Source organism: Oscarella lobularis, chromosome 10 (assembly GCF_947507565.1).
Source record: "Oscarella lobularis chromosome 10, ooOscLobu1.1, whole genome shotgun sequence".
NCBI classification, from domain to species: domain Eukaryota; kingdom Metazoa; phylum Porifera; class Homoscleromorpha; order Homosclerophorida; family Oscarellidae; genus Oscarella; species Oscarella lobularis.
Window position 1 is genome coordinate 1,128,752 of NC_089184.1, and position 14,707 is coordinate 1,143,458.

General features: G+C 42.6%; 4 protein-coding genes and 2 long non-coding RNA genes across 9 annotated transcripts in view; 5 read left to right on the plus strand and 1 right to left on the minus strand.

Moving 5' to 3' along the window:
* Window positions 1–18: 18 nt before the first annotated feature.
* On the plus strand, window positions 19–1,276 carry LOC136192281 (leucine-rich repeat-containing protein 61-like). 3 transcript variants are annotated; one of them, XM_065980815.1, is made up of 10 exons: window positions 19–113; window positions 167–256; window positions 311–367; window positions 414–474; window positions 536–621; window positions 669–734; window positions 789–857; window positions 902–958; window positions 1,016–1,087; window positions 1,143–1,276. In XM_065980815.1, exons 1-10 carry the CDS (start codon window positions 26–28, stop codon window positions 1,217–1,219), a joined length of 723 nt encoding a protein of 240 aa, XP_065836887.1. In that variant the 5' UTR covers window positions 19–25; the 3' UTR covers window positions 1,220–1,276. The 3 variants fall into 3 exon arrangements, with proteins under 3 accessions (XP_065836887.1, XP_065836888.1, XP_065836889.1); XM_065980816.1 differs by having other exon boundaries at window positions 414–458; window positions 541–621; XM_065980817.1 differs by lacking the exon at window positions 311–367.
* Window positions 1,277–1,294: 18 nt separating this feature from the next.
* LOC136192279 (HAUS augmin-like complex subunit 1) lies at window positions 1,295–2,657 on the plus strand. The gene is made up of 8 exons (XM_065980814.1): window positions 1,295–1,383; window positions 1,433–1,604; window positions 1,655–1,883; window positions 1,934–2,048; window positions 2,104–2,169; window positions 2,221–2,292; window positions 2,348–2,395; window positions 2,458–2,657. Exons 1-8 carry the CDS (start codon window positions 1,354–1,356, stop codon window positions 2,506–2,508), a joined length of 783 nt encoding a protein of 260 aa, XP_065836886.1. The 5' UTR covers window positions 1,295–1,353; the 3' UTR covers window positions 2,509–2,657.
* Window positions 2,425–5,602, minus strand: LOC136192277 (lysine-specific histone demethylase 1A-like). Of its 2 annotated transcripts, XM_065980812.1 has the most exons (16): window positions 5,455–5,602; window positions 5,275–5,395; window positions 5,085–5,218; window positions 4,956–5,028; window positions 4,810–4,896; window positions 4,653–4,762; window positions 4,427–4,603; window positions 4,224–4,366; window positions 4,075–4,165; window positions 3,946–4,019; window positions 3,819–3,879; window positions 3,691–3,764; window positions 3,383–3,627; window positions 3,146–3,327; window positions 2,850–3,092; window positions 2,425–2,795 (listed from the first exon to the last, which is right to left on the minus strand). In XM_065980812.1, exons 1-16 carry the CDS (start codon window positions 5,545–5,547, stop codon window positions 2,505–2,507), a joined length of 2,199 nt encoding a protein of 732 aa, XP_065836884.1. In that variant the 5' UTR covers window positions 5,548–5,602; the 3' UTR covers window positions 2,425–2,504. The 2 variants fall into 2 exon arrangements, with proteins under 2 accessions (XP_065836884.1, XP_065836883.1); XM_065980811.1 differs by having other exon boundaries at window positions 4,224–4,603.
* Window positions 5,593–8,325, plus strand: LOC136192278 (gamma-tubulin complex component 4-like). The gene is made up of 16 exons (XM_065980813.1): window positions 5,593–5,725; window positions 5,775–5,910; window positions 5,962–6,101; window positions 6,155–6,211; window positions 6,267–6,346; window positions 6,421–6,574; window positions 6,621–6,701; window positions 6,760–6,823; window positions 6,874–7,155; window positions 7,210–7,244; window positions 7,298–7,361; window positions 7,414–7,504; window positions 7,555–7,735; window positions 7,791–7,925; window positions 7,983–8,096; window positions 8,152–8,325. The coding sequence occupies exons 1-16, from the start codon at window positions 5,651–5,653 to the stop codon at window positions 8,287–8,289; spliced, it is 1,827 nt and encodes a 608-aa protein (XP_065836885.1). The 5' UTR covers window positions 5,593–5,650; the 3' UTR covers window positions 8,290–8,325.
* Window positions 8,326–8,494: 169 nt separating this feature from the next.
* LOC136192282 (uncharacterized) lies at window positions 8,495–9,818 on the plus strand. The gene is made up of 3 exons (XR_010671119.1): window positions 8,495–9,235; window positions 9,306–9,671; window positions 9,742–9,818. It is a non-coding gene; the product is annotated as an uncharacterized lncRNA (long non-coding RNA).
* A 567-nt stretch (window positions 9,819–10,385) lies between these two features.
* LOC136192221 (uncharacterized) overlaps window positions 10,386–14,707 on the plus strand; it is a 58,851-nt gene continuing 54,529 nt past the window's right edge. Inside the window, exon 1 of the long non-coding RNA XR_010671112.1 lies at window positions 10,386–10,803. This is a non-coding gene — a long non-coding RNA (uncharacterized lncRNA). The remainder of the gene's footprint in view (window positions 10,804–14,707) is intronic.

A 14,707-nucleotide genomic window follows, 5' to 3' on the forward strand; every position in this document is an offset into this window, starting at 1 on the left:
GCACGTTGTTTACGTCGTCAGGACGATGTCTTCCGTCACCGAAGAATCTCTCAAGAAACAGACGAAGCAGTTTGATCTATTGTGCATTTTTAGTCTGGAACTAAGCCACAGAGGTGGATAAGACCTTTCGACCGATAAAACGAGCTCGAACACAGCCGCTATTTAGAACTGGAAGACGTCACTTGCCTGGGGCGGTGCTCGCACCTTATACGACTCAATTTATCTAGAAACAATATTAGAAATTTATCCTGCTTAGGTGAGAATGTCCTTCAGCAACAGGGCAAACAATCGCAGCTGTCTTTTTGCACAGAATCGCTCAAGGAGCTCAAATACTTGAATGTGGCTCACAATAAGCTCTCTTCTCTAGGTAGGACTTTCCTTCGACTCTCCGTGGGTCGGACGTTTTTTTTTAGATGGTATCTCTGGGTTGGAGGCTCTGGTCTATCTAAATTTGGACGGTAATTTGCTCAACTGGTATAAAGATACCTGTTCCAATTCTCATAGATTTAATTAATAAAATAATTAATGAATTTAGCTTAGACGCTTTGAAGCAATTAGTCGGGTTAGAAAAACTGCGCACTCTGCTCTTGCAGGACGCCAGTCAAGGAACTGCAAATCCAAGTTAGATGCAACCCTCAGGGGGGGATTTTAATACATTCAATTATTAGTCTGTCAAAGTTCGCTGTACAGAGCATCAGTGTTAAGACTTCTTCCACAGATACATATTCTTGATGGTGAAAAATATTTCGGTACATGTACTGTCTCCTAAATATCTGCTCCTGTATTAGGAGAACACATTCGTGGGCAAGCAAAGGATCTGTTTCAGTTGTGTAACCAATTGCAATCCCAAATAAAAGGTATCCAAGACGAGTATTCTTCGTTGTGATATAAGGATAAACAGGTGGATCTGATGTGTTGTCCGCTCCTGCCGTTAGCCTCCCTGAACCCTTTCTTTCTGGTGTGTGATTTACAAAAAAATGATCTGTTGACTTTGCTATTATTATGTTACCTGCAGAGACCTTCTGGGAAATGTCAACAGCCTGTTCTTCTGACGAATCGATAGCTTCTGCCTTGAAGGAATTCAACAGTGAGAGCACTGTATTTGTGACTACAGTACTTGTGTGAGAGGATGCACTGTATAGGCCAAATGAGTCACTGTCGAAAGTTGAATGCTCAAGCCACCGCTGTCATTAGAAAAGCCAGAGATGAAGACAAATAAAAACCACTTTTTAGGGCCGCGCAATAAAATCCTTTCTTCTTTTACCTGAAAATTTATTTATCCAGTCTTTGAGATGGTCTCACTAGAAGACCAGGGAGACTTATCAAACATGCTAGCGCGCTTCAGGAACAAACATGGCCTACCTTCAAACCGAAGTAGCCGAAGTAAGGCACACACAAACGTCTCGCTCGGGCTTCTACTGTTTTGGAGTAGATAAAGTCTTGGCTTTCGAGCCTGTTCGAAGGCGAAGAGACGTCGTGGGAAGTGTCAGAACGCACGGTCGATCTCCTCTCGCGTCTCCGAACCGTTTGCAGCGAAAGAGAGAAACGAGCAAAGTCGATAACAACCGAACTGGCCTTGCTAACCGCTCAATACGACCACGAAAGTAAAGGTCGTCGCGAGAACCCATTAGATATCTCATCCCTTCATTCGAAGGTCGACACTTGGACGAAATATTGAAAAGCGTTGGATTGTCGTGGGAAAACTTGTCGCAAAGTGGACGCACGAGCGTCGAGACGCTATCTCGCCTAGCACTTATTTTGGGAACGAGGGACAGCCAGTTGATAGGCTGCCATTCGCGTCTGCTCAGAACGGGAGAAAACGCTAAACAATCCACGGAGAGTTCGCACCTTCCCGAAGGAGGGGAGTTGCTTGAGGAGATGGAGTCAGTCTACACTGTAGCTGTAAAGGTTTTTTTTGACTGCTGCCCTTTAGACAGCTGGCTGCTGCATGTCGCTTGAAAAAAAGTTCAGTGGCCTCCAGTAACGTTGAGAGGGAATTTCTTCAGGCAAAAAGTGATCAGTATCGTCAACAGATACAATCTCTTGAAGTACCTAAGTTGGATTTTGTGTATCTCCCTACCTGGTATACCTTTTGTTTTCTAGAAAGATCTACGTGCTGCTGGAATCACTGCCCATTGTACACACAGCGAGCTGAAAAAACTAGAGAAGGTGTGGGTTCTACCATATATGTTCTACTGTATACGTAAAACAATTTTTCAGGCGCAATCTTCTCTACAAAACCAATTGCCTGAACTACGTGCTGCCGTTAGTCATTACCAACAATTGCCTGCGGTATAGACGAACCTGACTCTGATTTCTTTAATGTTATGGTGTCAACGTTATGTAGGATATATCTCTAGCACAGACGAAGCTGGAGGAATTACAAAGAGAACTGGTAAGCGCCTAGTATACAGTACCGGTTCAAACGTTATAGAGTGCTTTCTTTTCTTTCCCTAGCATCGACTAGAAGAACAGCTAACAGATCAAGTCAGTCTCGTGCATTCCTAACTGCTCGTCTCCTTGCAGTTGTATTCACATCCCAGAAACTGGTCAGCCAATCGGGCTGCCTCTCGCAATCCGCTCAAAAACGCCCCGTGCACTGTCGCTGGGTAGTTTCTCATTGTGTGCTCGCCGGCGAAACAGAGACGCACCGGCGGCGTCGTTTTCGCATCAGGGCACACGACCGGCTTTGCCATTAGATCGTAATCGGCGCCTGACGAACCGGACGCCACGTACGAGTACGATCCGCAGGCGTACTTATCCGTTTTCCACCGCGTCACAACCGTTTCAGTCGGCTATAGAGAGAAATCAGTCAAAGGACGAAATAGAAGAATTCATGCTCAAAATACCTCGGGTACGTGGTTTGCTCCGAATATTCCTTTCAGTACACGCAAAGCTCTCTCGACGATCGTTTTGTCCGAGGTGCTCTCCGCTCGCGCTGCCGCCTCTCCGGCAATGAGCGATATGAGAACGGGCGCCTTGTACAAATTCCAGAAGAGAAAGAGTTCGCCTCGGCTGGCTGTCGTACTCGTTACGTGCCCAAATAGATTGATTCTGCTATTCCAGAAGCACGAGTCAAAGCACAAGATAACCTGAAAAAGCAGCAGGGAGATACTAAACAAACGGCCAACAGTTTTTCGTTCACCTTGTTGAGGTTACCAAAGCCCAGACGCTCGATAGCTCCCACTTTCCAGTCAGGCAAAGGGGGATGAAACTGCACGCCATCGATTCGCTTCAAAACGCCGAGAGGAAACGTCACAATAGCCGCGTCGGCTTGATACGTTTTTTCTCCTTGATCATCGACGGAAGTCGTTCTAATAGTAACGCCTAGAAAAAGAGCTTCAATAGTATCGATGAGTGTTATAAGTCTCCTCTAAATAACCTGAGTCCGTGTATTCAATCCTATTTACTTCTGTCTGGAGAACGATGTTGAGATTCTCGGCGAGGGCACTCGGTAGACAGGAGTATCCATTTCGAACGGTCAGATGACTGCCAGTGAATTCGAAATCATCGTCCTGGTCCCAGTGCTTGAGTGAGAGTGTTGACAAGGGAGTCGCGTTTGCGAATTCCAAGTTAGCGAAGTGCCAGTCAAGAAGTTGACGATTTTCCGTCGACAGGTAGACGTCGCTTTTGGTTGAAAACAAAGAAAAGAACGTCGCCTAGGCACCGGTGAAAAGAAGAGATCTTTACCTCGGTTTAGATTCTTTCAGTTCTTTGCACTGTCGAGCCAGTTTGTCGTGCTCTTCAATAAGACCGTCGTATTCCTAGAGGGGAAAGAGTGCGAGCAATATCTGCGCAAATATGTTCATGACTGATACTTTGAATAGAGTCAGCAGATCTCTTTGAGATGAACGATACTCAAATTCATCGTTACTACTTCTACAATGAGAGAAAAATCGTAAGTATTTTTCGTAGTTTCTGGGAAAACGTTTGAGTCTATCTCACCTAGGTTCCGGTACACTCTTCGCCTCTTCGTATCTAGCTGCTTCCTCTCTTATCGCTTTTTCTTTTTCACCAAGCTAGGAAGACTTTTCCAATTATTTCACTTCGTATGCAAGACCCATCCCATCATACGTTCTTCTTCATTTTTATTAGTCGTTCTTGAAGTCCAAGCGCTTGACGAGCGTGCTCGCACTGTTTCTCTTTCACCTGCCTCTCCTGAAGCCTACAGGCATCAGATTCTCATTAGAACTGCGAACCACGTAGAAAGAGTAGCGATATACTTAATTATCAGCTCAAGAGCGTGGCCAAGAGAGAGAGGACTCTCATTAACATAGTTAAAATCGAGCTCGTGGGAAATGTAAGTCACTGCCTCAAGCAACTTATTGAACTCTCGTTCTATAGCCTCGTCTAAATCCTTATTAATCTTTGGAGACGAGAACAAATCCGTTATTAGGTACTCTCTATATATACATGATTTTGGTACCAGTCTTCCTTTACTGTCGTAGAGTGGACACTTTTGCCTGATCTTGTATAGATCCATGTCGAGTTGAGTTGCCATTGTAGCCATGGGATTCCCTCCGAGACCCGTAATTACCATGGCACCGAGATCGGCGACGAAGGGTCCTTTACGAAACGTAGCAACACGCCCGCCAACTCGTTCCTATTAGTGCAATTCAATCCGTTTTAAAATAGCCACGAAAAATTCTTACTCTAGCTTCTAGAATTGTGACGTCAAAACCGAATTTCTGAAGTTGGTCGGCAGCAGCCAGACCGGCAACTCCAGCACCAACAACAAGAATTTTGCGCTGATTCTTAGTCACTAGGAATCTTCGATAAGATTTCCAACAAATAAGCCTTCTGAATTACCGGGAGTGACTCGTTTGTATACGCCAAAATTTATGAAACCGTGCCTCTCAAGAAACATATGAACTGCTTCAATCAATTTATGATTTTCTACGAAGAGGTCATTTCCTTTCAAGTTTTGATTTTGAAGAGGCGACTACATCTTCTACCAGGGGAATCAATTTGAGATAGAGCCTTGGCGCGGGTAAATTCCTCTTTGGGATTCTCAAGCCATATTTTCAACTATATCACGCCTGTTTTCAAAAAAATAGTTCTCTTGAAACTAGAACTTCGGCTACCATTCTGTTTCGGATTTCCAAAAAGTGACGTTGCACCAGACCGCCTTCCTTCTCGACAGTCGAAAAATGCCTCTTCTCTAATTTACTCATTCGACGAAAGGGCACACGACTCTGAAAGGCAGCCCCCTTCAAGCCTAACCAAATGAGACACCAGTTACAAGCACTTCCCCCAACGTCCATGCGATCTAACCAGTTGGCACTTCGTCCTCGCTCTCGCTGTCCGTCGAATCCGATTCGTCCACATTTGCGCCGGCCGAATTCTCGTTGTCGGTGAGCTTCTCGAGCTGTTCGTCCATTTCGCGGTATTCGACCTGCGTGTGCAACGTAGAGCCGCGAGATCGTTTGCTGGAGGTGCGGTAGCGCGACGAACTTTGGGCTTTTTTCGTTGGCTCTGCCGCCGAAACACTCCGTCGGCGTCTGGCCAAAGATTTGTCCCGGCATTGACGTCAACTTCTTCGAACATTTCGAGTAGAAATCGAGGCACGTGGGACACCAAAACAAAGGGGTTACGTCGCTATGTAAGCCGCGGCAATACGGGATCGAGGATCATTGCCGTCCAACGAAAAATGATCCACGAACTTCTTCTGGCTCTGTCGGGAATTCCCGGTGATCTATTCGTCGAAGACGAGTCGGGATTTCGAGTAAGCAGATCCAAGAATTGACAAAAAAGCGACGGCATTTCGCTTTCAGGTCGTCTCGACGTTTCCCTTTCTCCACACGGGCGAAATCTCCTCACTAAATCGACTCGCACGCCTCGGTTGCGACTACAAAAGATTCAAATCATTCATTCAATCTCATCGCAGCATTCGCTCGAGCTCAGAGTCGGGTAAAACGACGAGCATCCGACTAAATATATCTATTTTAGACTCTGCCACAGGGTTGTATGTTGTTGCTCTGGCTTGCAGCCTAGAGACAGTACTCGAACCGTACAGGGCGCTGGTACTGGACGTCGAAAAGGAGACAAGCGTCCAGGGACAACTGCTCACTATATCATACGTCCAAAATAAATTTGAAAAGGTATTTTGTTTTTTGTAAAGCAAAATTTTCCTGCTGATTTTTTGTTTTCAAAGTACTACCTACTTTTTCCCGTCCTGAGGGAATTCTTGACTCAAGTCTCTGAACACAAGGTAGGGCCGTGAAGAGCCCCCTTGTGCTCACTGTGCACTCACGTTTCATACCTAGGTTCACGGCTGTCAAATCTTAGGTTTACTTCATCACTATTGCAACTCCGGTATTATTTTAGTTAACCAATCATTTCAAACGTAGGTTTTATTTATTTATTTATTTTATTTATTTATTTATTTATTGTCGGGTTAATTTATTGGCTTGGTTCTAGATTGCTCATGGATTGTCACGCTGTTTTGTATAAACAGCTTTCTGCTTGGTTTCTACACGGAACCGTACTCGATTTCAATAGGGAATTTTTCATCTGCCAACAAACCGAGACAGTGACAGAGACAGGGGCGGTGGCAACAGATGAAGAGCCAGGAGTGCGTAGTCATAAGTTTCCTTTTGTGATACAAGTCCTTTGTTTAGAAAGAAGAGAGACTTCAGCAGCGATTTTCAATTGTACATGAGCTTATTCCATCTTATATACCTCATAGGATAGCAGAGAAGGTGGTGGCGATGGCTTTGGTTTTCTGTAGCAGACTTCCAATACATATCCTCTCACTAGATTTTATTTATCGGTGAAGCAGTTCACATGCTCACTCATAAAACCGACAGACAACAAACTATGGGTTAGAGGCTATAAATAATAATTATTTTATAAAATTTTTATTCGTACTAGATTCGTTTCTCAAAAATGAAGAAGGCAATTTTTTGTCCAAGTTCGCTTCTCTTCGCGAAGAAAAGGAGTTCAATCTGATGATGTTTGAACGAGTCGTTGACGACATCAAAGTGTTCATAGGGGAAAGGTTGTGGACGTTTGCCGTCAAAGAATCACACTTGCTTCTCCACCTGAAACTAATGAAAGACTTTTTCCTACTTGGACGAGGCGAACTCTTTCAAACGTTTATCGAAATGGGAAACGATTTGATGAAAATTCCGCCAAGCAAAACGACAGAAAACGGTCAATTAGTTGGGCTAATAGTAGATAATTTTCATCAAAGAATAATACTTCTAGACATCAATTTGCTCTTCAAACAAGCCGCTCACAAGGTTAGTGCTGCGCACTTGTGCTTCTATGCTAAATGATCTCGTTTTTTCGCCAGGTCTTTTCCGATGACGACGAGGGGTTTAGGAATTACAGTTTGGTTATTGAAGACACGGGGAGACGTAAGACAGGCTCCTGCATAAATGAACCTCCTGATTGGCCTCTATTTCTCAGCTGTCACAAGCCCATCGTGGGATTTGCTTGGGATGGAGTGCACCGTCTCGTGGCCACTGCACATTCTTTTCACTCCTTCAGCTCTTAAAAAGTATCGAAAATAGTCAGCCCATTCGAGTCGATGACGACTGTGATTTTTAGGTACGGCTCTTTGTTTAAATTTCTCTTGCGCGTTAGACGAGTGCAGATGAGTTTGCAGCGTGCCTGGGCGCAGCAGATGTCTCTCAAATGCGCCGAACGGGTCGACGCACGCTTGGGAGGACTATGGAACTTGAGAAATCGAATGGCGTTTCTCATCGACAATCTCCAGTACTACCTTCAGGCAAGTTCAACGCGTTCTTTGCTTCAGTGGAAAACTGTAGCTAGTCGCTGGTTAGGTTAACGTGCTCGAGTCGCAGTACTCCTCACTGTTATCCAAAATCGAGGACACAAAAGACTTCGAGGTTGTTTGCTTGGCTCACGATGCCTATCTATCCGCGATCCAAGAGCACGCTTTCTTACTTATGCGACCGGTAGGAAATTAGTGGTAGAAGCCTAAACGTCCAAGGATGGTTCGGGATTGTTTACAGATAGCTCGCAGTTTGAACGAAATCTTAGATCTTAGTCTGCAGCTGTGCACTTTGCTGTCATATGGGCTGCAGTTGACCGAACGCGATCTTGCTCAGGCAGGAAAAATAGGAAAAGTAGGTCCTTCTTTTTGTTGTGGTATTATTATTTAATTAATTAAATGTGTTGCAGGCGTTTGAGAGGCAATCGTCGCTACTGTTCAAAATTCTATGCAGCGTACAAACTCGTCAAAGCTCGTCGCACTTGGCGCAATTCTTGTTGAAAATTGACTACAATTTCTTTTTTTCGGGACAGTTGAGCGGACGATAGGCATCTTCTCTATCTCTATCTCTATCTCTATCTCTATCTTCTCTCTCATCTCTCTCATTATAATGCGCGACGCCATCTTGGACAAAACATGGCCGCCGCCATTTGTTTCGCGATACGCTCCGAGGCGGCTTGGCGCGCGGCTTTGCCGACGCTCTCTCCCTGCTTCGACGAAGATTCTATATACCGTGGTGGGGTTTTTGGCGCGACGGGGCCCCTTTCGGCGTCTCGATCGCCCGTGCCATTGCCCGTCGTCTCGCGCGCGGCTCCGCAATCGTGACGCGGACCTTTTTTGCGCGTCTTTTTAAGCGTGCGGTCGGGTTTTTGGCGACGACGGGGCTCCTTTCGGCGTCTCGATCGCCCGTGCCATCGCCCGTCGTCTCGCTCGCGGCTTCGTAATCGTCCGCAATCGTGACGCGGACTCTCCTCGCGCGTCTTTTGGTGCGTTCTCTCCCGTTGTCGAAGTCTTCGCGACGCGGGCCCCCTTCGAGGGTCTCTCCGAACCCTTTGCGTCGCATACGGGACGTCTACAAACCATTTAGTAGATAGCAAATTCCAACGCCTCAATCGTCTATGCGCTCGCAAAACCTACTGATTTTCAAGGAAAGGGAAAGAAATATTTGACCGCAGTGCCATCTTCCTGAATTGATAGCGAGAAATCATGGCGCGTAAATTGTCAAAATATTGCCCAAAGGCTTTTGGTAATCGTGCCGCATGATTGATTTTGCGCCGATAATCTGCAGCTACTGACTGTATTAGTACTCAGTGGGATTTTGACAGTTAGCTGTACCTACGAACATTCAACGAGAACTATTTTTGAAAAGGCAGTACCAGAACTATTATTGAATTGGCAGTAGCGGGAACAGGTTGCATAAAGGCGTGCATGTACACACTCTGTTTCAGAAAAGAATTTTTTTCAACTACTGCCTAGCTGCCGGAGGCCGCGAAGGTAGGCTACAACAGTTAGTGAAGAAGTATACCAGTGTATGCATGTATACAAATGACACCGAACACTTTAGGCGGTCAGCGGGAAACAACACAGCCAAAGGGAAGTCTTTTCAACACATGCAGTCACCGGGAAAAATTTGCATGCACAGAGTAAGCAAGAACTAGGTATGTGTTGGCAACTCTGCATGATCAGCGGGAATCATAAGAATTGCACGATTATCAACGAATATGCAGGTATTCGGCTGCAGAGTAAGCGGGAAACAGATTTGCTACGCTTTTAGCGGTAACAGGTTGCATAAAGGCGTGCATGTACACCGTGTGTTTCAGAAAGATCTCTCTCTTTTGCTACACGTTCAGCGGCTGGGACGTCGGCCTTGGGAATACACTCAGCAAGAACTATTTTTTAATCAAATATGTGCATGCAGTCTGCCGCGAAGGTAGGCTGTAACTGTGAATAAAAAGACTTCCCGTTGACTGTGTTGACTGTATCCCGCTGACTGCCTAAAGTGACCGGTCGGTTAACAATCCAACTAACAGTCACCGGGAACAATTTGTATGCACAGACTCGGCGAGAACTAATTTGCGCGAAGGTAGGCTATAACAGTTAGTGGGACTGTTACAGGAAAAATACAAAAATGAAACCGACCGGTGACTTTAGGCACTCAGCGGGAAAAAACGACGGAAAGTCCTTTTACACACAGTCACCGGGAACAATTTGAATGCACATGCAGACTCAGCGAGAACTAATTTGCTGTGCGGGTCAGTGGTGGGCAACTGACGCACCCTCTGCAAGTCACACTAACTTAATTGAAGGGTGTATAAACTTTGTCTCGGCAGGATCTCCTTTTCTGCACGGTGAACGAAGTCCTTGCCTTTACACCCAGAAAGAACTATTTCATCAAATACAGTCTGCCTTGAACGGGAACTCATTGGCTACAACTGTCAGTTGAACTGCTACACGAAGTACGTATTTGTATATAAAGGACAGCGCTTAGTTTGACGGCACTGTGACCGGGGAGGGCTTCAAGTGTTCCAACCCCCAAGTAGTGCAGCGTAAGCCATCCTAATCGAACGTCCTAATTGTGCATTTTAAAACAAAAATGCACTCTGCCCCGCGCGAAGCGCGGGTAAGTAAGCTAGTCTCTTCCCATAATTTACGGAGCTTCGTACGGGGCCTGCGTTTCCAATGCGGGACCTCGCGTTTTCGCCTTCAAATTTCGCCGCCCGACGCCGCCGTGACCGCGCTTCGATCGCTCCGCTGCGCTTCGAACGCCCTTCCGCGCGATCGATTGAACGCGCGATCGTCGGGACCCCCGCCGCGGATCCTCCTCCGCCGCCGCTTTCCCGGGCCGCCGATCGCGCCGGAATTCCAAACGCGACGTCTCGCGCGGGTTTTCTACCGGTCCGAATCGAGCAATCGCCGCCGTGAAGTCGCGTTTCGCCCCAATTCGAATCGCCTTAGAGTGCGCTATGCATATTTTCTCCGCCGCCATCTTCCTTTGTCTTTCCGTTTTTCCATGGCTTCTTCCGCGCGAAAGCGGCCTCGCAGCGAGCTTCCAGCGACTCCTGGTAGAGTGCCCTGCCCTTGCAATACGTGTATCCCTGATGCATGTTTCCCCCCTGAGTTAAGTTTACCGCATAGTGGAATTCGCAGTGTACCATTCCCTGCTTGCAGAGTACGTATCACTGATGCATGTTTTTGTGCAATTCACACTGTACCACTTCCTGCTTGCAGGGTATGTATCCTTCAACAGAAAACACATTGAGTACCTAAAACAGAAAACATATTGAGTACCTACAACAGAAAATACATTGAGTACCTACAACAGAAAACATATTGAGTACCTAAAACAGAAAACATATTGAGTACCTACAACAGAAAACACATTGAGTACCTTCAACAGAAAACATATTGAGTACCTTCAACAGAAAACAGAAAACATATTGAATACGTTCAACAGAAAACATATTGAATACGTTTAACAGAAAACATAATGAGTACCTTCAACAGAAAACATAATGAGTACCTTCAACAGAAAACATATTGAGTACCTTCAACAGAAAACGTAATGAATACCTTCAACAGAAAACGTAATGAGTACCTTCAACAAAAAACGTATTGAGTACCTACAACAGAAAACAGAAAACATATTGAGTACGTTCAACAGAAAACATATTGAATACGTTCAACAGAAAACATATTGAGTACCTTCAACAGAAAACGTAATGAGTACCTTCAACAGAAAACGTATTGAGTACCTACAACAGAAAACAGAAAACATATTGAGTACGTTCAACAGAAAACATATTAAATACGTTCAACAGAAAGCATATTGAGTACCTTCAACAGAAAACGTTATGAGTACCTTCAACAGAAAACGTATTGAGTACCTACAACAGAAAACAGAAAAAATATTGAGTACGTTCAACAGAAAACATATTGAGTACCTTCAACAGAAAACATATTGAGTACGTTTAACAGAAAACATAATGAGTACCTTCAACAGAAAACATTGAGTACCTTCAACAGAAAACGTAATGAGTACCTTCAACAGAAAACAGAAAACATGTTGAGTACGTTTAACAGAAAACATAATGAGTACCTTCAACAGAAAACATATTGAGTACCTTCAACAGAAAACGTAATGAGTACCTTCAACAGAAAACATATTGAGTACCTTCAACAGAAAACAGAAAACATGTTGAGTACGTTTAACAGAAAACATAATGAGTACCTTCAACAGAAAACATATTGAGTACGTTCAACAGAAAACAGAAAACAGATTGAGACCTACAACAGAAAACAGAAAACATTGATTACCTACAACAGAAAAAGAAAACAGATTGAGTACACTGTACCTACAACAGAAAACAGATTGAGTACTTTCAACAGAAAACATAATGAGTACCTTCAACAGAAAACATATTGAGTACCTTCAACAGAAAACAGAAAACATATTGAGTACAGTACCTTCAACGGAAAAATATTGAGTACCTTCAACAGAAAACATATTGAGTACCTTCAACAGAAAACAGAAAACATATTGAGTACCTACAACAGAAAACAGAAAACATATTGAGTACGTTCAACAGAAAACATATTGAGTACCTTCAACAGAAATCATATTGAGTACGTTCAACAGAAAACATATTGAGTACGTTCAACAGAAAACATAATGAGTACCTTCAACAGAAAACATAATGAGTATCTTCAACAGAAAACATATTGAGTACCTTCAACAGAAAACAGAAAACGTAATGAGTACCTTCAACAGAAAACAGAAAACATATTGAGTACGTTTAACAGAAAACATAATGAGTACCTTCAACAGAAAACATAATGAGTACCTTCAACAGAAAACATATTGAGTACCTTCAACAGAAAACGTAATGAGTACCTTCAACAGAAAACGTATTGAGTACCTACAACAGAAAACATATTGAGTACCTTCAACAGAAAACATATTGAGTACCTTCAACAGAAAACAGAAAACATATTGAATACGTTCAACAGAAAACATATTGAATACGTTTAACAGAAAACATAATGAGTACCTTCAACAGAAAACATATTGAGTACCTTCAACAGAAAACGTAATGAGTACCTTCAACAGAAAACGTAATGAGTACCTTGAACAAAAAACGTATTGAGTACCTACAACAGAAAACAGAAAACATATTGAGTACGTTCAACAGAAAACATATTGAATACGTTCAACAGAAAACATATTGAGTACCTTCAACAGAAAACGTAATGAGTACCTTCAACAGAAAACGTATTGAGTACCTACAACAGAAAACAGAAAACATATTGAGTACGTTCAACAGAAAACATATTAAATACGTTCAACAGAAAACATATTGAGTACCTTCAACAGAAAACGTTATGAGTACCTTCAACAGAAAACGTATTGAGTACCTACAACAGAAAACAGAAAACATATTGAGTACGTTCAACAGAAAACATATTGAGTACCTTCAACAGAAAACATATTAAGTACCTTCAACAGAAAACAGAAAACATATTGAGTACAGTACCTTCAACAGAAAAATATTGAGTACCTTCAACAGAAAACATATTGAGTACCTTCAACAGAAAACAGAAAACATATTGAGTACAGTACCTTCAACAGAAAAATATTGACTACATTCAACAGAAAACATATTGAGTACGTTCAACAGAAAACATATTGAGTACGTTCAACAGAAAACATAATGAGTACCTTCAACAGAAAACAGAAAACATATTGAGTACCTACAACAGTCAACAGAAAACATAATGAGTACCTTCAACCGAAAACAGAAAACATATTGAGTACCTACAACAGAAAACAGAAAACATATTGAGTGCGTTCAACAGAAAACATATTGAATACGTTTAACAGAAAACATAATGAGTACCTTCAACAGAAAACATATTGAGTACCTTCAACAGAAAACATAATGAGTACCTTCAACAGAAAACATATTGAGTACCTTCAACAGAAAACAGAAAACATATTGAGTACGTTCAACAGAAAACAGAAAACAGATTGAGACCTACAACAGAAAACAGAAAACATATTGAGTACCTTCAACAGAAAACATAATGAGTACCTTCAACAGAAAACATATTGAGTACCTTCAACAGAAAACAGAAAACATATTGAGACCTACAACAGAAAACAGAAAACATTGAGTACCTACAACAGAAAACAGAAAACATATTGAGTACCTTCAACAGAAAACATATTGAGTACCTTCAACAGAAAACAGAAAACATATTGAGTACGTTCAACAGAAAACATATTGAATACGTTTAACAGAAAACATAATGAGTACCTTCAACAGAAAACATATTGAGTACCTTCAACAGAAAACATAATGAGTACCTTCAACAGAAAACATATTGAGTACCTTCAACAGTCAACAGAAAACATAATGAGTACCTTCAACAGAAAACAGAAAACATATTGAGTACCTACAACAGAAAAGAGAAAACATATTGAGTGCGTTCAACAGAAAACATATTGAATACGTTTAACAGAAAACATAATGAGTACCTTCAACAGAAAACATATTGAGTACCTTCAACAGAAAACATAATGAGTACCTTCAACAGAAAACATATTGAGTACCTTCAACAGAAAACAGAAAACATATTGAGTACGTTCAACAGAAAACAGAAAACAGATTGAGACCTACAACAGAAAACAGAAAACATATTGAGTACCTTCAACAGAAAACAGAAAACATATTGAGACCTACAACAGAAAACAGAAAACATTGAGTACCTACAACAGAAAACAGAAAACATATTGAGTACCTTCAACAGAAAACATATTGAGTACCTTCAACAGAAAACAGAAAACATATTGAGTACGTTCAACAGAAAACAGAAAACATATTGAGACCTACAACAGAAAACAGAAAACATATTGAGAACCTTGAACAGAAAACATAATGAGTACCTTCAACAGAAAACATATTGAGT